A 23,408-nucleotide genomic window follows, 5' to 3' on the forward strand; every position below is an offset into this window, starting at 1 on the left:
TCATTTCTCGTTTATGAAAGGGGAGAAAAAGACAATTGGTTGTTTGCAGTTTTTTTTTTTTTTTTTTTTTGAAAATTTGGTGAAAATGAGTTAATGTAGTTGTTGAATATCTTTACAAACCGTCCACTATCTCTTTAACGTATTCAGTTTTTTTTTGAAAAAAAATGTCTACTAATTAATAAAATTGTTATTAGTTCTTAAGTTAGGGATATATTGGTAAAAGAAGGTGAACGCCGAAGTATTCAAGTTAGTCTTATATGACAAAGATGGAGAATGACAGAGTTACCCTAAGGGGCCGTTTGATTCAACTTATTTTGTCTTATTTTATTTTATCTTATTTAAACTTATTTTATCTTACCTTCCTCTGAAATAAGTGAAGATAAATTAAACAGAATATTTTATAAATCTTAAATAAGTTAAAATAAGTTGAACAGAACAGGTCTAAGAGTTGACAACTCTCATGATAGATAGAGAGAAAGCATAATAATTGCAATAGTGGCAGGGATATTTTATCTCTCCAAAATATTGAATTAAATATTAGTTTTTCTCTATCTCTCATGAGGGTTGCCTATCCTCAGAGTCACCCAAATATTTTCGTGACAAAGATAAAGTCATAGAGATACTGTGATTTAAATTTGTTGTTTAATTAAAGTAGGTAGTTAGTCTTCTTTGTTTTTTTCTTTTTTTTTTATTTTATTTTTTGGTATCTCTATGTGCTGCGATATATAATAGAGATTTGTATTGGTTTTATAATACTTGTTGATAGTTAGGGTTATTTAGGCAATTAAGGGTGGACATCAAAATGTTAGGAGTTCACATATAAAATAGAGATGTATATTCTAGATAAATTTGAAACAAAATTATTCAGTTTAGCTTATGCTCATCTGGTAGTGAATTGACTTTAATTTCATGGAATTGGTCTTACTTTGCAAAATAAAATAAATCTATACAGAATAGTAGTATTATTGTTGAAACTTATTTGAATTTATTGGAACTTACTGAATAAGGTGTTAGATTTTATTAAAACTTATTATAACTAATTTGAGCTTACTTGAACTAGTAACTTATTCTTTTGACATGAAGAGAATGCTATTTTTCTTTTTTTTGCCTAAGTTGATTTTTTTTATCCATATGAGCCTGGAAGGCCGTACAAAAAAGGGGAGGAGGATTCAAACCTGTGACCTATCGTTCACTGCACCTTAATTTTAACCACTAGGCCAAGACATCCTTGGTTACCAAATATAAGTTGATTGTAGATCATAAATGGACCTTCAGGTAACTAGATGATTTTTTAAAACCAACATTTTATCGAAAATTCAAGATACTTTTTAGAGCCTGTTTGGTTCATTTTTAGGCTCCACGAAATGAAATTAACTACTGATTCTCTTTCTTCGTGTTTGGTTCAACTCCTCACTAATCCGTTTCATTACTTGGTGGTAACCAGTAAGTTGGTAACGATTAACGAACTCTCCCAATTTGTTACCTCCCCTCCCAAGTAACAAAATCAATTAGTTGGCGGTAATGGGTATCATGCCCTTTTCATTTCATGGCGTGAAGTCGTGAACCAAACACCCAATAACTATAACCATTTTTATTACCGTTACCTCTCCTTTTCTGTTGCATATCTTGAACCAAATGACCCTAATAAATACATCTCGAAGAAAAAGTATCAAATGTCCTCCTACATACGGACATCTCCGTTGCACCGCCTTCGTGACCCATATATACATATTTTTAGAAGAAGGCTTCCCGTTTGTAGGAGTTAGGACCCGAAGTAGTTATTAAATTCATAAAATCATAAAATCAAAATTTCTCCTTTACATATAATATAATACTTGAATATGGAAGCTCGATAACTTCCACAATGTTCTATTATTGTGTCTGCAACGAATGAACTGAGCAAACAAAAATTGGAGAAGAAGAAAAGAGAAGATGAATCCCAACACAGACAAACTAATAAGACGCACAACTATGATTGGAACTGTTGTTGCTGCTTATTTTCTATTAACCGCTGATTATGGTCCTCAACCCAATGTCCTTGATCCTGTAAGCCCTTTCTTTTCCTTCCTTAAATCAAAATAATTCTATAAATTTTCTCCATTCTCTGCAAATTTTCTGTTATTATTAAGAAAGAGGACATATAATTGCAAATACCCAGATGTAAATTTCTGATCTTCATATATAATTTTATCTGTTATTATTTGTTTACTATCATGTTTTGGGTGAATTTACTGGATATTGTGTTGATTTTTCTGGGTTTTTGTTTTTGGTATTAAAGATTAGAGCTTTAACTTTATTTATTTATGAAGGATTCTATCATTTTCTGTTGTGGGCTTTTAATATTATGCTTGAGAATCAATTTACAGTGTTACAGACTTTACAGTTGTGGATTGGACTGCAGAATTTGGCCATTTTCTGGAGTTATCTGGCTAATTAAAAATGTCAAGTGCCATACTGATGTAAATGTTTGAGGTTTTGGAGTGGGTACTCTTGTCTTGGTTGAGTAATATAATTTGTTATCTATGTTGCATTTTAGCAACCTGATATTGGGCGTGTTTGGTTCTCGTGAACTTATCTGAACTCAACTTATTAGACCTAATTGAACCTCAGCGGCCTTAATTGCACCTTACCTAGTTATGTTTACACCTGATTAGACTCGACCAAACTTGATCAGCCGTGAAACTTTTGATGATGTGCCCCTAGGCTATTATCTATCTTTCATTTTCTTGCTGTGAATACAAAGTGAAGACCTAGGAGGGATTCACTCTATCTAATTATGTTTACACCTGAGCAAACTTTGTCCTGTGAGTGTCGCCAACTAAGTTTATCATATTCGTCATGGTTGTTTATGTGGATGGCCAAAATTAGGATACATTTTAGCAGGAAATATTTAGTAATTTAATTTTGCCAATTAGGATGCTGGCTATTTTAAGCATGAGAATCATTTGTATAATGGTTCAATTTGATACTCCCCGGCTCACTTTCTCCGAAATAATCAAGGTATAGTTGCATCCTATAGACATGCTATTTTTTGTAAAAAAGGAGAATACTCTTTACTTTTGTGAAGAGAGTAAACATGCGGGACTCAATGTCTCCTAGCTGCATGCTAATTTGATGACAGAACTGAATGTGCTGAATTATAGAGGAACAATAAAATTCATTAATGTAGCATACAAGATTTTTGTAGGAACAATGATACCATCATTTTTCTCTCTTTTGTAGATTAGTTCAGTTTTATCATGATTTGTGCCACTTTACCTTGTAAAGTCAGCCATATTCAGACAAGCTCTCGATAGACTTCGACCCAACCCTCACAGAAGGGGAAAAAAACCATAAAGACCTTAACTAAGACCATTGATGAAAATGAACATTTTTTTGCTGCTTTGATTTGTGTTTGCCTTTCATTTTAGCTACTTTCTCAAAAAAAAATTATGTTGGGTCATGACTGAGATATGTAAATTGTAAAGTAAACGACTATATAGGTACTTTTTTGCACAGGAAGACATTAAGACAAAATAGCACATCCCCTGATACATCAGTGATTCAGTGCTATAGGAAACTCTTGGGAAGAACTGTTGTAGTTAGGTGGGGAATGGGATATTAACTTTGTAACTTAACTTTTTTGTTGTAACCCTTTTCTCCACTTGTACTTCCTTATGAATGCTGCAATGCATAAGGATCCTCAAGAGTCTTGTATTTGTTTCGTCATCACCTTGAGGCTGTGATTTACGTTTTCCCTTGCATGCTGCTGCTTCTAGCTAGGTTCACGAACACTTCATGTGGGTGGCTTGTCCTGTGTCCGACACGTAGTTGGCACTGACGCACTTCAGACACGTCCAATATGATCACCTGTCGGATACTCCGAATGACATATCCTAGGACACTTGTGGGATTAAATACTCAAAACTCGAGACATCCTTTAACCATTTAAAAAAGAAGAGAAAAGAAAGTCATGAACAATGTTTTATCTTTATAAAAGTTAGTGATCTGATAGAAATTTGGTAGTAGAGTGTGTATAACAGTTATTACATCTTTGCGGTTTGTATTTTTTTTCGGATTGCATTTTCTCGTGTCTGTATTGTCTTCCAACCCATATCTGTACGCATTCCGGTGCAACATAGGCTGCTAGTCACTTCTTTTGAGTGTATATAAACCTTCACCTCGGTAGTCTTATGTTGATTAAGCTCATTGATTTTGCACTCAAAATTTTATGAATCCTTTTTTCTTATGAAATTGGGTAATTCTGCTGGTGGCAGATCAAGAACAAAATAAAATCAGCAGAACGTTCAGCAAAGGAGTTCATATTTGGAACAAAAAAGGGACAGGATGAAATCGATGCTGGAAAAAGAGGCTCAAGCAATGCCAAGTGAAATATGTAGTCTGTACAAATTTTACCGTGTTAGGATGGCGCTCATGTTTCCTGCTTACGATTAATTACGATATAGAGGTTAGAGAAACTCCTGTCATTATCAACTGATAGAAATTAGAAGCAAAAGAAACCTGCTCAAGAATTAGAAGACTTGTTAATAACTCTTGCTAGTCTTTCATAGTTTCATGTATGCATTTGGACTTTGTGTTATCTTATTATCAGTCAGTTAGAGTTCATGATCCAGGCTATATTACTTTGGTTTTTCATGGTTTGAATGTCTCAATAACGTCGTCAAATTTTAACTTCGAATTTTCACCATTATATACAAAAGGGCATTGTCATGTGGAATATTAGATTCTTTCAGCTGAGTTATTCCAAACTATCAAGATTTTATATTTTTTTCTCTAAGACATCCTTTGAACTATAAATGTTTAGAATATGCAGTAAAATTGTGCTCGTGTTTTAACAAAAAAAAATCCCCTAGTTATTTCCTTGTGGATGTAGGATGTGTATTGTGTAATTATCTAGAAGAAAGGATAACAAAGTTGCGGATGCTCTAGCTCATGGTTGTAGGAATGAAGAAGCTAATCTCAATGTAATAGCTTATTAACCCGCCCCTAGATTATTGTAAGGACATATTAAATATGGATTGTAAGAGGCTCTTTGCCGTGACTACTTAAATTAATGCTACCGATGCTCACCAAAAAAAAAAAAGTGTAATTTATTTTTGAAGGTTCAAGAGACTAGATCACTAAAGTGAAGCGAGAATCGTATGCTATAATGCTAATATGGAATTTGTGAAAATTTAGGGCATCAAGATCAAAACTCTCCTTTAAGGCTCCGTTTGGTAGGGTGTAAAACGTTTTTCCGGAAAACTGTTTTCCTCTATTTTCAGTTTTACATTGTTTGGTTGGCAAAAGAGTGTAAAATCATTTTCCCTTGGGGTAAAATTACTCTCCCAATGATGGAAAACTATTTTCCTTTCAAAATGAAGGGAAAACTATTTTCCCTTGGTTGGCAAAAAGAGTGTAATTTTTTTTTTTGAGGGTTTAGGAGATTAGATCAGTGAAGCGCGAATCGTATGCTATAATGCGAGTATGGAATTTGTGAAAATTTAGGGTACCAAAATCAAAACTCTCCTTTAAAAGTGGTGCATTTAAGACTCCTTTGACCCAACAATATGTTCCATCAAAGAACCCCACAAGGGTTCCAATATACCATGGGTTTTTTGAGTGGTTGAGTGCATCTATATTGACTTAAATTACTCTTTATAGCTTATTTTATATCAAATTGAACATAGCTATAATCCAACTAGAATTTCTTTTAGATGCCTCTCCATACCACCCTATAACCCTAAGATACTTTCAAATGGCCTTTTACGACCAGATAATGTATCCCTTGGGTTATGTAACCCATGCCCAGGAATGTTCAAAAGCGTGAATAACTTTCGAATTTGGCTATTTTGGGATATATTTGAGACTTTTTTTTAGTGCTGACATTCATTTTTATCTAGGACCTCTTAGATGCGCTTGAGATGCTTTGGGATGATTTTGGGGTGGTCAAGGTCCTCTATATCGTCTTAAAATGCATCTACAATTTTTTTTTTGTATAATTTCCATTCAACCCAAAAAAAGTTTCAAAAGTTAGCATATATCCGTTCTTTGACATGAATTTTAATTCAAAGGTTTTCTGTGACCCTAGTATGCATCTTATCAAACCTGTTGTCAAAGTCCCAAAAATGTTTGAAATTGTGTATTATAACCTTCAAATTTGGCTTATTTAGAGATTTCTGAACTATATGGACTAGTTATTTTTTCTCCAAAACCTTCTTGAGGATTTCAAAATGTCTTAGAATAACTATCCGGTGGTGGGAAGAACCCTCTACATTGCTTATAATGTCTTCCATAGTACAACTTATTTTGCATTTTTCCTTTTGAACTCATCATAGTTTCAAAGGCCATCCCATGTCCCTTACTGGGGATGGATTTTATTATAAGTGGTCTCTTTACTTCCCTAGATGCACACCATGGGATCTATTGCCCGAGCCATAAAATCGTCCAAACATGTGTATTAAGCTTTTAATGTGGCTATTTTGGAGCCTGAAGATGTTTTTTCCTCTATAACCTTTCCGAGGACTCAAGATGCCTTGACATGACTGAAAGCATATTGATATATTATTTGAAATTACGTTACATATATTTGCGTTTTTTTAGGTCGGATTAATTAAGATTAGATATTTATCTAGTCGATCTAACTACGAGTCATTTTGGTGACAATTTAGACGAAAACAATTTGGGTCAACTACAAGTGGTCTAGTTTGTTATCGAATCAAAACCAAATTCTAGTTGAATATAGTCAAATATAGATAAGTTGAATCTTAGACATCGAATCTAACTGGTTTGTAGCCAGTAAAGAGGCTCAGATTCTTAATTATTGAGTCAAAACCGATTTGAAGTTGAATTTAGGTTAGATTGAATACAAACTTAAGTCTCGCTTTTTCCAAATTGAACTAAGTCGATTTCACTTGGATTCAGATATTTCCAATCGGGTCGGGTCAGTTTTTGACACTTGTGTTCTTGAGGTGGGAAGCTAAGAATTGTCCACTTTTTGTTTACCCAAAACAAGAATATACTCCTATAGTATATAAGGTTAAACTTTACGTGTTAAAATATGATTCACAAACAACGGTTTCTAACTACCCATTTCTGCTACTATCTTCTCACTCTTCAGTTCATCACTGTAATTCTGTAAACACCACCTTTAAACTCCATTTTCCTCTACCCAAAATATCTCTCCTCCCACCTAACCATCTTCAATTACCTTCAATCTCTAAACCCTAATTTCCTCAAATGTCTAATTCTTCATCCCCAACTATAAACCCTCCTTCAAAACCACCCCTTTCTTCCAAATTCACCCCCAAAATCACCCATAAACTGTTTCCTTCATCAATTCCTTCAAAACCCACCAAGAAATTACCTCTAAAAATCCAATCTTTACACCACCCAGATCCCCAAAACCCCAGAAAAACCCTAAATTTAATCTCAATTTTAAAAAGTTTACCTGATTGGGCTGATGAGGTTCAGGAAAAGGGTATGAGAAAAAAGAGACTTTTGTATAACCAAAAAAATTGGGCAGAACATAGAAGCTCACTTAGGCATGTAAGACATCTATTATCTTCACTATCTTCAAGGGTGATTGTCTCTCTCCTCCCTCCTGTGGTTTTCTTCACTTCAGTGGCTGTTTTCATATCTGTGTACAATACAGCAGTGACCATGAATTTGTTGCCAGGGTTTTTCCCTGTGTTGAGGGCCTCTTCCTTGCCTTATCAGCTTACGGCACCGGCCTTGGCCCTTCTGCTGGTGTTTCGAACCGAGGCGTCTTACTCGAGGTACGAGGAAGGGAGGAAAGCTTGGACTAAGGTGATTGCTAGGACTAGTGATATTGCTAGGGAGGTCATTGCTTGTGTGGATGATTTCAATGATGAGGTTATCAAGAGGAGTCTTTTGCAGTACATTATGTCTTTTCCTATTGCTCTTAAGGTTTGTTTACTTTTCTTTGTGGTAAATGGTAATGATCATTTATTGCTTCATTTGTTCTTGATGCTTTGTGTTTTCTGATCATATAGTGGCAGATATTTTTTGTTGGATGAATGAGGATTTTTGTGATGATTTGGTGTTATGTTATGGAGATTAACCTGTGTTTTGCACCAATGCAAATCAATGTCTGAGTGAGATTAAGAGAATTTGATATCTTAGAGCAATGTTTCCAGTTGTTGATGCTGAAATGCACAATTGCACATATTGCTATTTTGCTAATGAACATTTAGATGATCAACTTATATTCCACATATGTTACTTAATTTGCTAAGTCTCCGGCGAACTACAATCCATTGGTGAATTTGTTAGTGGACAGTGGTATATATATATTGGGGTAAATTGTATGAAATTAGATTAGTGAATTGCATTCCATACCCATTTTTGTACTGTTAATTATATAAGAATGGATGTTACTATGGTAGATGCTGCTAAAAGTAGGGAGACGTACTTGAAAACTTTAGAAAGATCTCTTTTGTTGATACTCCATAGTCCATGCTGTATGGTTTATGTGGCTTACTATGAACTTGTGGACGTCTGCAGTGCCATTTGCTTTATGACTCCGATATTAGGCGAGACCTCCAAAGTTTACTTGATGCAGATGATCTGGCAGTAGTGCTCAGTTCAAAGCACCGACCGCAATGCATCATTCAGTTTATATCTGAGAGCCTTCAGCTGTTAAATGTAGAGGAGCAGAAGAGGAACATATTGGTAAAATTTTGGAATTATGGTTTACTTTCTAGAACTATGATGAAACATGTTCATATGCCGTGTGCTTGGGATGTTGTCGTGGGTTTCTAATCCACACAACTTTGTGGTGTTGAAATTCAAGTCCTTAAATAAGCAGTTACAATGATGCAGGATTCGAAGCTATCCTGTTTTCATGAAGGAATTGGTATTTGTGAACAAATAGTAGGTACACCCATTCCTCTATCATACACCCGGCTGACCTCAAGGTTTCTTGTTCTCTGGCATCTCACATTACCTGTCATACTATGGGATGATTGCCACTGGATCGTGGTTCCTGCCACTTTCATTAGTGCAGCATCTTTGTTCTGCATAGAAGAGGTATTCCCTATCTCTCTGATGTGAACTTGATTATGTTATATTGCACCTTCTCTTCCTTATTTCAATGATCCGTTAGTAGGTAGTATAAAAAGGCACTAATGGTAACGAGATATATATTTCGTACGGGAAGTTCCCCCCCCCCCCCCCCCACAAAAAAAAGAAAAACTATCCTTTACCTCTTTGGAAGGTAGTATTGACTATTGTGTAGCAATGGAAATTCATGAATAAAAAGAACATGTTTCGGGTTGGAGTTACATCATCACCACTGACGTTGGCATGTGGATTTTCTTACAAAGTACACTAAAATTCAAACATTTACCACCATTCACTACAGCATACCTAACAGGACATAAATGTTCGGAATGTAGAGTCCTAAAATCAATTGTCTCGCATTGTCTGAGTTTATATGCATTGTTTCACTGCTGGTATCATTTCCCTGACTATATCTATGCATACTTCTCATGATACCATCTCTGTTCTGGATTTGTGCAGGTGGGTGTGCTTATAGAAGAGCCCTTCCCTATGCTTGCACTGGATGAGCTGTGCAAGGTGGTTTGTAACGACATTCAGGATAATATTGCAATCCAGAAGACAATTCAAATGCACATCACTGCTAAACGGAAGACCCACCACAGGGAACACACGCCGAATGGTTGGCCTGCCTCAAGTGGGGATAAGACTTGGTGAAACTTGATTAACTACAGCTTATAGTATATTATAGCTCTTTCGACTAAAAGTATAATGCAACTTCCAAGCACCCAGAAGATACAGAAAAATGTTTTTTTCTCTTCTGAAACTATCAATTGAAAGTGTTTGTAAAAGCCGGAATGACTTCAGAGGAGAATACTCTGTGTAAAGTTGTGAACGACCTATAGAGATCCTGTGTGTATACATCCGTGTACATGAAGTATTAATATGTAGACATTTGTAAATATATAGTAACAGTTATTGTATTTATGCTGCCTCTTTTTGTGAATTAATCCCTGTCTCTCCATCTCAAACAAACTTCACCAATTTCCACCATTAATATCTTTAATTATGTAATAATAAAAAATTATAAAAGGCCGATTATTGAAAACAACATATTGAAACAGATCTGATATATCTGACAAGTTGATGAATTTTGACTTTGAAAAAGTACGTGAGTATAGTAATTTTATTTTTCTGAGTTCTGTATACATACTCTTATTACTGTCACAAAATCCTATCAGTCAATTGCATGAGAAAATCTATCTGGCCGCTTGGTCTTTCCCTCCAAAAACTTGCATGAGAAAATTGGAACTTTTAGCAGTAACTACATTAATACACTGCAGAGAAAATTATACTCTCACCAAGTCTTCACACATAACATCTGCTTGAGCTTATCATCTTTATGCACTGTCAGATGCCAAAGACGGCAAGGAGCATGCTGCAATTGAGTAGATCGATATTTTTCAAAATATCATCTTTCAAGAATACATACAGGTCAAAAATATCCCTCGAGCAAGACACTGCCATGAGTGATCCGTGTTGATAAGTTCTTCAACCTTTTACTTTCGGTAAGACTCATCATCGTTGAGGAAGAAAGGATGGCTTCATTCCCTGCCCATATAGGCAGTACCTCTGCTACCACCTTCTGCAATGAATTCATCAGGGCCTCTCCTCCCAAAATCTCTTCCAAATCACCAAGTTTGCCTCTCAAATCTACCAATACATTGCACATTCCTTGTCTACTACAATACTCCAGAATAGCCTCCAAACTTATTTCATCCATAACCACTCTTTCAATGCCATTCTGAGTAATTTCGGGTCCTAGAGTTACTTCTTTGTCAGCAAATATAATTGCTTTACAGTTGGCTTCCAGAGGTAGATTCAGATTCTGCTCAACGGAATCATGATTCTTAGCTATTAAAATGTGTTGAGGTTGGCGAGCATTAGGTTCTTGTGATGCAAGGAATGACAACTCTTGGGTCGTCCTGGCGGTTGTGTGTATCACCGCATCATATTCTTGTAGCAATCGCGAGTAATATCCTCCAGACTCCGTCACGTTTTCCCCCAATTGATCTAAAATCACACCATTTATAGAGACAGAATATCTGCAAGTTCATCAGTAGCAAACATAAACGCAAGAAAACATAAAGAGAGGCACAAAATAAAGCTGGCATATATCCTCTACGCCCTTTCACCGCCAAGGTGCCAACACACATATTGCATAACCTGTCATACCTATTAATTTTACCTACACACGAAAGAATAAGCTCACATATGCATGTACATAATTTCTTGAGTGCAAATTACCACCTCTCGTCAAAACAAGAATCAGAACCTTTTTACAAGTAATCAAGCACAATATCTTCTCTAAAAGAAGCAATTAGCTTTACCTGAGAGTCACAAAAGGCTTCCCAGAGAGCATTTTGTGAATGAACGCTTCATTCAGCTTATTGCACAAATCTTCCTCAACTCCAACAACTACTTCAATGCCAGCTTCTCGAAGTCTATTAATCCCCCGTGAAGAAACAATGGGGTTAGGATCCACCATGCCAACCACAACTTTCTTCAATTTGGCTTTTATCAAAGCCTCAGAACAAGGAGGAGTTTTTCCATAATGATTGCAAGGTTCCAAAGTCACGTAGGCAGTTGCATTTTCAGCCTGTTCTCCAGCATCCCTCAAAGCAAAGACCTTCAAATGTTCACCTTTACATCAGCAATAACTACTCACAAACTAAAACCAATAAAATATATATACTCCACATTAACACAACTTTAACCCCTATAATCTCTAACCAAGGTTTGACCATCAAGACAAGCATTTTAACAAGTGCCTTTTATATGAGCACTTATGGCCCATTTGGTAGTCGTTAATAAATTGCGGTAATGAGAATGAATTTTAAGTGTAATTTCATTAGGGAAGCACCCTTAAAATCTCCATGGGGAGGCATTTTTCTTCCATGGGCAAGCAATTTCACTCTTAAACTTGTGTTTTTGTCTCCAAGGGGAAGCAATTTCCATTACCACTCATTACCACCTACAAGGTGGTATTGGATGGGAATGAAAATTCAAGAAGGAAAGTGGACACTTTAGGATAAATTAGCATTACCATGGGAATGGACAATGATATTTTTCACAAATTTACACACAAATTCATTCCCATTGCCACCATTTATGACCAAGTACCAAACGGGCCGTAAAGGCATTATTTTTCACCAGATTCTAGTTATAAATCATACCACAAACTATGCATAACACTATTATCTCTACTTTCTTTTAGTTACATTACATATATGAATATCAGAAAAAACATGAAATTTATCAAAAAATTAGCACTTCATTAATCCAATAATAAATACTAATTACCACTTAAGTACCTCAGCATGAGGCTGCCCTGCCTTGGGATGAAATCCTTGACCAACAATCTGACCATTTTTAACAATAACACATCCAACCATTGGATTAGGACTAGTACACCCAATTGCTTGTTTTGCCAATTCCACAGCTTTCCTCATATAAAATGCATCTTCTCCATCTTCACTCTCTACACCTCCACAACTAATCTTCACCAAATCACCACTATTTTTGAAACCAAAACATGCCTCAGATACCCTTTTTCCCACATTCAAAAACCCAAGATTGAATCTTGAATTAACCAAGTTTTTGTGTGAATGAGACACACATTGGGGCGGATTACAAGACCCAGAAACAGATTTAAGAACTGGAACATGTGATTTGGTGGGGTGAGGTGGAAGAATAGATGGGTTAAAGATAAAATTTGGGTTAGAAAGAGTTAGAAGATTCATATTTGTTTGGACAATTGACAAGTATGTGAATAACAATTGGCTAAAAGAGCTTGTTATATTTGATCAGCTATGAAAAGAAGCATAAATCAGTTTGAGCAAAAGTCTTGAAGAGATTGAAATATAATAACAAAAACAGCAAGAGGCATGCCGGGGGTGCAGCAAATAAAAAAGTTAAACACAGCAGATGAAAATTTAATTCAATTTTTTGCATCCAAAGGAACTCTTTTCTTTTTCCTCCTACTGTTTTTGGGGTAAAGTCTAAATAAGTTCCAAAGAAAGAGTGAGATAATGATTAGAGAGATGAATACAAATGCACCATTAAGTTTTGGGTGGATCGATTTACATTAATTTATTGTGAATTTGAACTGATTATATCACACAAATATTGACTATATTAGAGAAAATTAACTATAATAGACGAAAACTAGTTATATCAAAAAACTGATATATTAATTATTATACAAAAATTTGGTTCCCAATCTTTTAAAACAGATAAAAATGTATTAATTTAGATAAAAGCTTATTCGTACAATACCTAATAGGCTAATACGTAGTATGTTATTGTGCATCGGGTTCATTCAACTTTTGTTAAAACTCCTAAACCAACAATAGGCAGATAAAAGACGAGTTGTACACCCACCATGAACATGGTACACCTAGGAGTATTTTCGTAATATATTAAAACTTCAGGTGCTCATTTGACACCAAATTTGCTCATATGGGCATTTTGTTCATTTACTCATTTGTTCATTTTGCTCATTTTGTAATAAAAGTGTTTGCTCATTTTCTTAAATGAGTAGAAATGTTTGCTCATTTGTTCATTTTGCTCTTTTGCTCATTTTGCTCATTTGGAGAAATTAGTCTTGGGCGTACCATGAGCATGGTACACCCAGGTATACTATAAATATTCTCATAAAAGACTTTTACTTGGATGCAATAAAAATTATAATTACCTTACAAAATAACAAAAAACTAATCCAATGCAATAACAAAATAACTAAGGGTTTTTATGCGTATTACCCCTGTGTTTTTCGAAATTCTACGTTGTATTGTATCCGATTTTTTTGAACTCACCACATTGTATTCCTATACTTTATAAACGTCACACAAAATACCCTTGCTAGAAAATCCTACTCCAATCCTCACTTAGTCTTCAATTTATCATATCATATCCCAAACATCAATCAATTAACAAGAATAAAAAAATCCTACTCTAGGCCCATAGGATAAGAAAGCCAAAAATTACGATACATTATGAAAAAATCAAACCCAAAGTCTACAATATGATATCATGTATTAAGGTCGTATACCGTTAAGAAATCTCAATGTAAAACATGAAAATTTTAAAAACGTCAAGTACACCATTAAACTTTGTAAAACATATGAGCACTATATAGAAAAACCAATAATTAAAGCACACATCGCGTGTATGAATTGCTAGTTGACTCAAAGACGAAGCCACCTTCACTATTATTTGAACTTGGAGTAGATTTCCCCAAAAAAATAATCATAAAAATGTCTGAGCCCGGGTTCGAACCGGGGACCTCTAGTGTGTGAGACTAGCGTGATAACCGACTACACCACCCAGACTTATTTGCTTTTTAAATAACATTTTACCAAATTACTTTAAAAGTACCACAAATATACTAGTAATAAGTTAATCAAAATCAAATTTATTTCGAGCAAAAAAACACGCGCTTAGCTTTAACCAAAAAGGCAAAAACTTTCAAATCAAAATTGGCAAAATTTGAAATCCCTAAAAACGTCAAACAGAAAACACAGTAACAGAAGAGAGAGAAAACCTCCGATTCAACAATGGAGGAGAACCAGCTCAGAATCGGTGAGTCAACTCACTCCGACGTCGTTTCACCCTCCTCCTCCGACAACGAAGAAGATGAAGAAACAGAGAAGAAGCTTGAAGAAGAAGTTAAAGAAATGGTGAAGAAAGTCGAAGAATACAGATCTACTTTGCCTAATCAACTCAAATCTTCTCTCTCCTCCATTCTTTCTTCTCAGCGTCCGGATTTCTCTCTCCTCGACAACGCTTTCAGTGGTCCGCAATCAGGTCACTTTCTTTCACATTTCTATGAAAGAACAATGTAGTTTTTTTGTTTTTGAATTTTTTGTGGTAGAATTGAATGAATTCGGGAATTATATCTTTTTTAGGTGTGTGATTAGTGAAAATGAGTTATTTGATGTTTATATGATAGTAGAGTATAAGTTTTTTAGGTTTGGAATCGAAGAAATTGAAGCATTGGTGGAAGCTTGTTTTGGATTTTTGAATTTATATAATTAAAATGTAGAGAATTCATGTGATAGAAGTAACTTTGAGGTTGTTATGAGATATCTGGCTAGGTTTTGTAACTTTTTGATAAGAGGAATGATGTAGCTTTTCTGCAACTAATAATTTGGATTATCTGATTCATATCAAGGAAACCTTTTGCCTTTTTGCGGTAGCTGTGTTGTTGATGAAGTTTTTCAGCTATCATGAAGATAGCTGAAGTCATGAGTGTTGCCAATGTGGTTTCATACCTTTGTTTAAAGCGAGGGGAAAGGCGAGGAAATTGGAGAGGGGAATGTGTTCATATGATTGTATAGCTTATTGAAAATCGTTTAGGGATTGTTTTGATTGCTCTTACAATCATGTAATGTTCTTAATCTGTGAAGTGTAAGCGTGCAATAACTTTTGGGGGGGGGAGGGGGGGGGGAGGGGGGGGGAGGGTAGTGAACTCACTTAACTGGTATTGTTATGATCAAGAATCACTTTTGTTAGTTGGAAAAGAACCACATTGGAGAGAAAGTAGTCTAGAAGGCCTCGGTAGACTAGTAGTTCTTGGTGCTGCTCCGTAGACTGGCAGTTATTATCAAAAGTATGAGATGCGCTTTCTCGGACTAGTAGTTACTCTAGTTATTGTTCCTCTCTCTTTTAGTTCCCATATATGAGATAGGCTCATATAACAGCTTATTTGGCTCAGTGATTTATGCTATTTTTCGCCATCTTAATCTAGCTTCTAGTAATAGAGATATGTACTCTCTTTTCACTGTCTCCGGGTGGACTTATAGTTATGGACTTCTTTGTTTTTCTGCACAATTGCATGTTGTGTTCCTATACAGAAGTGAATCTAAGGCTGTCACCTTGGTGCATGCTTCTTTTCTCTTTTGTTTTCATTTATTGGTTCCCGGCCTTTGACCTAATGAAAGTTAAACTGGTCAAGACTGCTTCCTTGCCGCACGTTATAGATTTTTTTCTGTTGTTTTTAGCAAGTGTTGTCCAGGCTTTGCAGTCTATAGGGTTTTTTTTCTTAGGCATACGTTTGTGAGTAGGTCGTGAGAATGAGTCAGCAACAAAAATGATAGAGTTGGAACCTTGAAGTCCAATTTAAATGATATTGAATAAGCTAACTCCTTAGATGCTCAATCTCAAGATTCTGTTAATAGGAGTAATGTTATTGCTTATATTCTTGTAAATATATGTAGCTTTCTGAAGTTGATGTGCTGCACCTTTGTGCTAGCTATATGAGGCATGTGAAAGCAGTTGAAACAATCATTTTGTGTACGATGAATTAGGTTAAGAAAGTATTAATAATGATAGTAGTGAGCTTGTGATAATTGGTAACTTCTGCTGGTTTCTGCGTCTATTGTTATTCCATAAGCATTATCTTTAAATCCTGGTGACGGACATGCACGTGCTTCACCGCCCAAGGGGAAAGCGCGATTAGTAGAAAAGGAAAACAAGTGCCTTCCTTATGTTTGGTTTATTTTCTTCTTGCATATACCAGTCTGGTCCGTGGTAGTAGCTTTATAGGGCCCCATGGCTCGCATTTGCATTCATCATATTGAGTGTCAACCTTCTTTCTATATGTTATACAGGCGCAGGATCTAGCCTTCCTAATTCCAGCACAGAGTTAGAAGTTGATGATGGTGAAAAAACCCCTGATGAAGTTCAATTGCTTAGAGATAAGATTTCTAGTAACATCTCTGCCATTCCCAAGGTTTTAAAAAGGATGAATGAGTGCATCTCTAAAATCGACAAACTTGTTTCTTCCAATGAAACTATTCATCCTGCATTCAAAAGAAAAAAGAGCTGATATAGGTTATACATGATGTATGTTAACAAGGATTGTTGACGGTAGCAAAATTTTTGTACACTGATTTTATGACACTAGGCAGTAGGACTTCACTGACAGGAGCTGTATAACATGAAAATTGTATCTCCACTATGTAATTTGAGTCAGAAGGTAGTCCAATTAATTTGATTCACATTATCTCCTGTAAATTTTGAGTGGTGAGTAAAAGAATTATTTTGTCACGTGTTTTCTATCTTTCGTTGTCACTTCCTTGCTTTTACCAGTATGTTCATTGCCAATGAGGAAATGAATCAGCTGAATGATCTGCAGTAGAGAGCAGTCTGCTGCATCAAGAGAGTGTTTCTGAATTAGGTACTTCTCTTCCCTGCAAACTTTCATCCTAATCTTGCTTAATTCTTGATCAGCAATCTCCAAGACTGTTTTTCTTATAGTTAATTGCCTTTTCTCTTTCAATATTTTTATGTAGTAGCTAAGTATGAAACTTTGCTTTTGCAGGTCAGTCTCCATATTCTCAAGAATTTGTTCAGCAGATAGCACATGATGCAGTTTAAATGTTTATAATGTGCTTATTTCTCCTCATCTTGAAAAAAAAAGAGTTTGCTTATTCCTCCACATGACTTGTAAAATTAGTTCAACACAAAGGAGTTTTTTAAAATTAGTTAATTAAGCTTGATTGCTAATATAATCAGTTGGTCCTGTTCTTTGGATCTCTATTACGGTGCTAATACTTTAGGGAAACTCTTTTATTGACAACTTATTCATTAGTTAACGCATCTCACTTGGTAAAAGGCAAATTGTTTGTTAACATACACCGTACACAAAAGTTGGAAGGCGTTTATATAATTCTACTTGTGCGAGCTTATTTCCGTCATCGTTTGGCATATTTGTTGACAAATTGTTTGCGATTTAGCTATGCAGGTTAAAAAATATTGTAATATATAAATGTGCATACTTAAACTAGCTAGGATATTATACCGTTTTTTGGATGAAAAGTACTACTATATATAATCTAATTCATCGTATAACACTTTATATGAAGCACCAATTCTTTTTGCTAATTTGGTACATTAGATCCAACAAAAGCAACTCTTCACATCTATTTAAGAAAATAAAAGGAAATGCAAACTAAAACATTCTCCATTTGAGTATACATACGTCCTCCACTTTAATGCAACATGAGGAAAACACACTTTTCAAGGAGCCTATGTTATGAGGGAGAGATAGAAAGAGAGACCAAAAATAAAAATGTTGCCTTTTATGTAATACAGAAGAAGTATAATTGAGCACATTTTTGCCTACATGTTTTTTTATACGTGACACACTTTTACATAGAAAGAAAAGCTTGATCTCGTTTGCCATTACAAATATGAAATCAGTTGCTCCTCAGCAGCCATCTAAAAATATACACACTTCATAATTCATAGTAAAGAAGTACACATAATTCAAATTGACACACATTTACAGCTTATTACATCATCATCCGACGAAAAGACGGGTATAGAGGTACTTGCTATCATTCCATCCGCGTTACCAACATTGTCAATATCCAAGACAACTGTGCTAAGCCCTTTGCCAATTATGAAAATTTTCCTTCCAATAGCCACCATCTGGCAAGGTGGTCTTGGAAGAAGAGGTGAGAGCCTACATGTCAGACCCCATTCCCTAGAGTTCTTGTTCCACGTCATCAACTTGGTTCCCAAACTCTGGTCCAGTACATAAAGGGTATCATCCACAGCAACTATAGGGCCACGCCAACCTGAAGCCAAATCAGCATCTATTTGTTTCCATTTGTTGCTCAATGGATTATAGACAGCCATATACACATGAGGTGGTATGGTTGAAGTGCGAGATCTTATATAGATTTTCCCATCCATCACCATCGAATCCTCTATGTCAAGGATGATGTTTGGGTCTGAACGCGATTCCCACGAGTTTGTGCTAGAATTATAGGTGTCCCAAGAATGCGGATCACTCGTCCCTAAACCATATCCACCTATGGCATAGATCTTGCCGTCCATGGATTCACATCCAAAATAGCACCTGAAAAGATCAACTACAAAGTAAGAGTCTTTGGTTGGGAGATCAACATATTCTTGGACAAGTGGATTTTCTATTTTCCTTGGATGGATTTGTAATGGGTGGAGAATAGTTTTCCCAAGGATGGAAAATAGTTCTCCAGAAGACGGAAAGCATTTTCATTTCTAAAGGAATGACACAATTTCCTCCCTAACTCTTCCATTCCCATCTCTCTTCTCGCATCTATCCTCTCTCTCCCATCTATTTTCATTTTTCACTCAGCTCTAACTAGTCTAGTAAGGAACCAAATAAAGGAAAACACATTTGAAATTGTATCTTTCCTTGGAAAACGAATTTCCGTCCAATCAAACAAAGCCTAAGTTCTTATGTGTTCTTCTGTGTATGTAAATCAGCAAGCATGTGAGCCTACAGCAAGGAAAGTTATGCAAGAACATTCACGTTTAGCTGCAAAGGCGGGATTTGGGAAGCAAGCCAAAGTTGAAAGCAGGCATATAAAATAGAAAGACCATTGAGATCACTGCGCATGTTATTAAAAAAGTCTAAGATGATTCCAGCCATGTACAATGAGGCAAGTTTATTCATTCAGATTTCTCCATTAGTAACACAGCAGCAAAATCAGCAAGAAACCATCCATTAACACCATATTAGAAAGCAAAGCTATAATTCTTGATCAGCATACAACAGAAAAAACAGTCTCTAACAGATATATTGATAATGACAAACTAACGCTCAAACTAAGTTACAGGTTTCAGTTTGACGTGGAAAATTCTTAACCTGAGGAAACAGCAACACCATTACAAGTTCCGGAATTACTACATGGGCATGCGATCAGATATTAATTTTTAGCCTTCTGGGCCAGTGTGAAGCATCAAGAGTCATAATTTTGAGTTCCGTTTTTGCACTGCAATTATCTAACGTAAAAACTTGAGTGACACTCAAAAGCATGAGCATCATAGTCTCATAGACGACATAGATCACCTAATATAATCCTCAATTACAAACAGATATGTCCAATAAGCAAGACGAACGGCCAAAAGAATTAACGTGTACCTTGCACTTGACATGGAAGCTGCTTCACTCCAAGTATTCATGGCAACATTATAGCAATAAACTTCATCAGTAGCATCCTCGGACCAGCTACAACCCCCTAAAATGTATAACTTCTCGGCAATTGCTTCGAATGCCATTCCTTTTCTCTTCAGACAACGAGAAGGAAGACCAGGAATGGACTTCCATTTTTGCCTAGAGAAGCTAGGATCCAGCACATAACAGCTCACTTGATCAGTACCCTTGTCTCTGCACAATGCATATATCCAAGATTCACTCAGATTGTTCTTTTGGCGATACTCTCGCCACTCTTCACTGCACACCAAGTCTCTCCAGCTCCTTGAAACACACTTGAGAACCGTATGGTACTTTCTAGGAACCCTTGCCAAGCAAAATAAAGCAATGTGATCCGGAAGTCCATTTATCAATGGCAAATGACTCGATTCGAGTTCATCGTTTGGGCTAATACTGCTTGCAGATGTATCCATGATCTTGTTGGCATGTACTAATCCTTCTAGACAAGACTTAATTTTTATTAATAACAAAAAAATTAGAAAATCCAAAAATCAATCAATGAAAACTAAATGCAGAGATCTAGGATTTATAATGAACAATAATTCAAACACATAATTTACCTTATGATATCAATATTCGTAGATAAACATTCACACCCATTTAGAAAAATGCCTATTCTTATAACATGGTTCACCTTGTAAAAAAGAGAATTAAGAATGAAACCCTAATTCGGAACATTTCAAAATTGCAATTGAAAATTAACTCATGCGGCATCAAAGATTCAATTCTATGTGATCGGAACATTTTCCAGTTCTAAGCCATTAAGAAACATATTAAAAAATTGAAAGCACAACAAACCAGAAAACCCTAAAATTACTGAAAGTGCAGAGAAATTAGGATAAAAGGGTAGAAATCAAACAATCGAATAAAGCAGATTAAAGGAGAAGGAAATTTCTGTCTTACTAACCGCTGGGAAAATTCTCTATTGGAAACAAAGGGTCCTTCAATTGATCGTGAGAAAAACCATCTAATCTAATAGAAAATGGAATTTTATTTTGGGACAAAAGATAACATTTCTTGAAAGATACTCCTAAATCCTCAATTTTTTATTTCTTAGGACAGAACCACGGTTGGAACTCAGAAGGGTGTGTTGTGACTTGTGTGTATGTGCATCTCGGATGTGTTTGAATCCTTTAGAGTTTTAATAAAGTTTTGTACGGTACAGTTTGAGACCATTGAATAATAACACGAACTAAACCGTCTTAATTAGACACACAAAGGAACATTAAATATTATGAACACTAAGTCAAATTAGAAGCAAATTTTTAATTTTCAATAATCATACCTAATTATTTTTTTTTTTTTTTTTTTAAGATCTTTCAGCATTTTCATTCAAATATAAAGTTTGAGGTTATGTTTGAATTTTAGAAATAAACACTTAAGATTGTTCATTGATAACGCACAAATATTCACTAATAACTATACAGGTTCATCCAACAATAAGTAGAACATACATTAACATTTAGTTTTTTTTTTTTTTTTTTTTTTTTTTTTTTGATAAAGAGAACAAACTTAGGCTAACCCCCTAATCTGGGGCCAGCCTAAAACATCCTTTCAGATGATGAGGGAAAAATCCAAACAGTACGGGAGGAACCAATACAGTAAGGAGGAGTGGTCATGCACCTTCCTAGCCATGAAGTCAGCAGCCTAGTTAGCTTCACGAAAGCAGTGACGGAACTGACAATCCTGAAACCACCTTGTAGCCACACCACATTGAATTTTAGAATAAACTTTTAATTGTTCGGAGAACTCACAAATGATGTGAATTAATAACATCCCGTGTTCATTCAACAATATGTAAATGTACATTTATGTTTTAAATTAAAAAAACAAACATTTTAAATGTTCATTGATAACTCACAATGTTCAACAACTGTACACGTACATTAATGTTAGAATTTTGAAATTTTAAATTTGAATTATAAGATTTAGAAATGAACATTTTGATTGTGGATGAACTTGAAGGGTTTATTCCTAACTCTCAAATGTTCAATCGACAACATTGTATGTTCATTACAATACCATGTTCATTTGTATAAAATAGATATTTTTTTTGTTTGTCCCTCTTCACCGATGTGTGCATTTTTTTAATATTATATTCTACTTGTGATTTGATTTGTGCGCATGATGCACATCTTACTACAGTGTGTAGAAGTTACGATGTTATACTTTTGCACTATTTATTACAAAGAAAAAATAAGTAAATATTGTAAATTCACAAGTCGCCTTGAAAACATCATATATTACCTTGTGAAAGCATCTCATATACACAAGTGGTAGACTTCAAAATATGTTTTTCTCTCAAGATTTTACATACTTCCTCTTTACTATATTACTCATCAAGTAGTCCAACCAATCTCTCATAATAAATTAATTCATAAAATATATTCTCATAATTTATATACTTCCTCCGTTTTTTTTTAGATGTTACACTTTCCTTAAATTGCATGTTTCTAAATAGATGTTACACTTTTTTTTATTTCCTAAATTGGAAAGTTTTATGCTTTAAAATTATTCACTTACCCTTACTTATAAGAATTAATCAAAATTAAACTAACTTAATTTAACCTTATTATATATTAATCCAAAATTAATTAAACCCCCTCCCTTCTCTTCCACCACCCCTCCCACACCACCTCAGCTGCCCCATCCTTTCCCCCCACCTCGCAGCCTCCTTACCCACCACCACAGAAGCCCGACGAATTCCCACCACCACTCCACCACCCACCCGAAATCGCTACCCACTCACCCGAAATCGCTACCCACCCAAAACCCCACCCCACCCACCTGAAAACCCTAAACCCCCACCACCAAAAATTATTCCCCACACCCCCACCTACCGAAACACGACCACCGGCCAGGACGAAACTTGCAGGGACGAAACTTGCAAGGACGAGCGCCCAGATCGAAACACGACCACCGGAAAACTAGGGGGAGCAGCGACGACCAAACGAGCCGAAACTCGAGGGAAGACGAAAAGGTGCCGACGAAAACTAGGGAGAGCAGCGACGAAGGTGCCGACGAAAAGGCGCCGACAGAAGGTCAGAGAAAGGCGCACAGGAGGTGAGAGAGAGGCGGCAGGAGGTGAGAGTTCTGGCCATGGTTGGGATGGTCGTGAGAGAAGACCGTCAGGAGGTGAGAGAGAAAGGCCGGCGAAGTGAGAGGTGAGTGTGAGAAAGAAAAGCCGGCGAAGTGAGAGGTGAGGGAGAGAGAAAAGCCAGCAAAGTGAGAGGTGAGGGTGGGAGAAAGACCGGCGAAGGTGAGATGTGAGAGGTGAGAGAAAGGATAGATCTGGAATTTTAGGTGAGGGTTGCTGGTGGGTGGGTGGGTGGGGTTTCAGATGGGTGGTGGGGTGGTG

General features: G+C 35.9%; 5 protein-coding genes and 1 non-coding gene across 9 annotated transcripts; 3 read left to right on the forward strand and 3 right to left on the reverse strand.

Annotated features, from left to right (window-relative positions):
- The first annotated feature begins 1,804 nt into the window (after positions 1-1,804).
- LOC104887605 (hypothetical protein) lies at positions 1,805-4,605 on the forward strand. Its single transcript, XM_010672280.4, has 2 exons — positions 1,805-2,046; positions 4,257-4,605. Exons 1-2 carry the CDS (start codon positions 1,933-1,935, stop codon positions 4,368-4,370), a joined length of 228 nt encoding a protein of 75 aa, XP_010670582.1. The 5' UTR covers positions 1,805-1,932; the 3' UTR covers positions 4,371-4,605.
- Positions 4,606-7,029: 2,424 nt separating this feature from the next.
- On the forward strand, positions 7,030-9,987 carry LOC104887599 (voltage-dependent chloride channel 1, chloroplastic). The gene is made up of 4 exons (XM_010672268.4): positions 7,030-7,908; positions 8,506-8,673; positions 8,824-9,030; positions 9,523-9,987. The coding sequence occupies exons 1-4, from the start codon at positions 7,219-7,221 to the stop codon at positions 9,715-9,717; spliced, it is 1,260 nt and encodes a 419-aa protein (XP_010670570.2). The 5' UTR covers positions 7,030-7,218; the 3' UTR covers positions 9,718-9,987.
- A 145-nt stretch (positions 9,988-10,132) lies between these two features.
- On the reverse strand, positions 10,133-13,046 carry LOC104887590 (riboflavin biosynthesis protein PYRD, chloroplastic). The gene is made up of 3 exons (XM_010672256.4): positions 12,375-13,046; positions 11,391-11,689; positions 10,133-11,105 (listed from the first exon to the last, which is right to left on the reverse strand). The coding sequence occupies exons 1-3, from the start codon at positions 12,801-12,803 to the stop codon at positions 10,496-10,498; spliced, it is 1,338 nt and encodes a 445-aa protein (XP_010670558.2). The 5' UTR covers positions 12,804-13,046; the 3' UTR covers positions 10,133-10,495.
- Positions 13,047-14,319: 1,273 nt separating this feature from the next.
- TRNAV-CAC (transfer RNA valine (anticodon CAC)) lies at positions 14,320-14,393 on the reverse strand. The gene has a single exon. It is a non-coding gene; the product is annotated as a tRNA-Val (tRNA).
- Positions 14,394-14,514: 121 nt separating this feature from the next.
- Positions 14,515-17,112, forward strand: LOC104887580 (hypothetical protein). Its single transcript, XM_010672244.4, has 2 exons — positions 14,515-14,868; positions 16,674-17,112. The coding sequence occupies exons 1-2, from the start codon at positions 14,619-14,621 to the stop codon at positions 16,889-16,891; spliced, it is 468 nt and encodes a 155-aa protein (XP_010670546.2). The 5' UTR covers positions 14,515-14,618; the 3' UTR covers positions 16,892-17,112.
- A 1,003-nt stretch (positions 17,113-18,115) lies between these two features.
- Positions 18,116-21,116, reverse strand: LOC104887553 (F-box/kelch-repeat protein SKIP4). Of its 4 annotated transcripts, XM_048638475.2 has the most exons (4): positions 20,958-21,110; positions 20,611-20,684; positions 19,979-20,499; positions 18,116-18,931 (listed from the first exon to the last, which is right to left on the reverse strand). In XM_048638475.2, the coding sequence occupies exons 3-4, from the start codon at positions 20,461-20,463 to the stop codon at positions 18,334-18,336; spliced, it is 1,083 nt and encodes a 360-aa protein (XP_048494432.1). In that variant the 5' UTR covers positions 20,464-20,499; positions 20,611-20,684; positions 20,958-21,110; the 3' UTR covers positions 18,116-18,333. The 4 variants fall into 4 exon arrangements, with proteins under 4 accessions (XP_048494432.1, XP_010670508.2, XP_010670520.2 ...); XM_010672206.4 differs by lacking the exon at positions 20,611-20,684 and having other exon boundaries at positions 20,958-21,116; XM_010672218.4 differs by lacking the exon at positions 20,611-20,684 and having other exon boundaries at positions 19,979-20,489; positions 20,958-21,114.
- Between the last annotated feature and the right edge of the window lie 2,292 nt (positions 21,117-23,408).

Source organism: Beta vulgaris, chromosome 1 (assembly GCF_026745355.1).
Source record: "Beta vulgaris subsp. vulgaris cultivar EL10 chromosome 1, EL10.2, whole genome shotgun sequence".
Lineage (NCBI taxonomy): Eukaryota > Viridiplantae > Streptophyta > Magnoliopsida > Caryophyllales > Amaranthaceae > Beta > Beta vulgaris.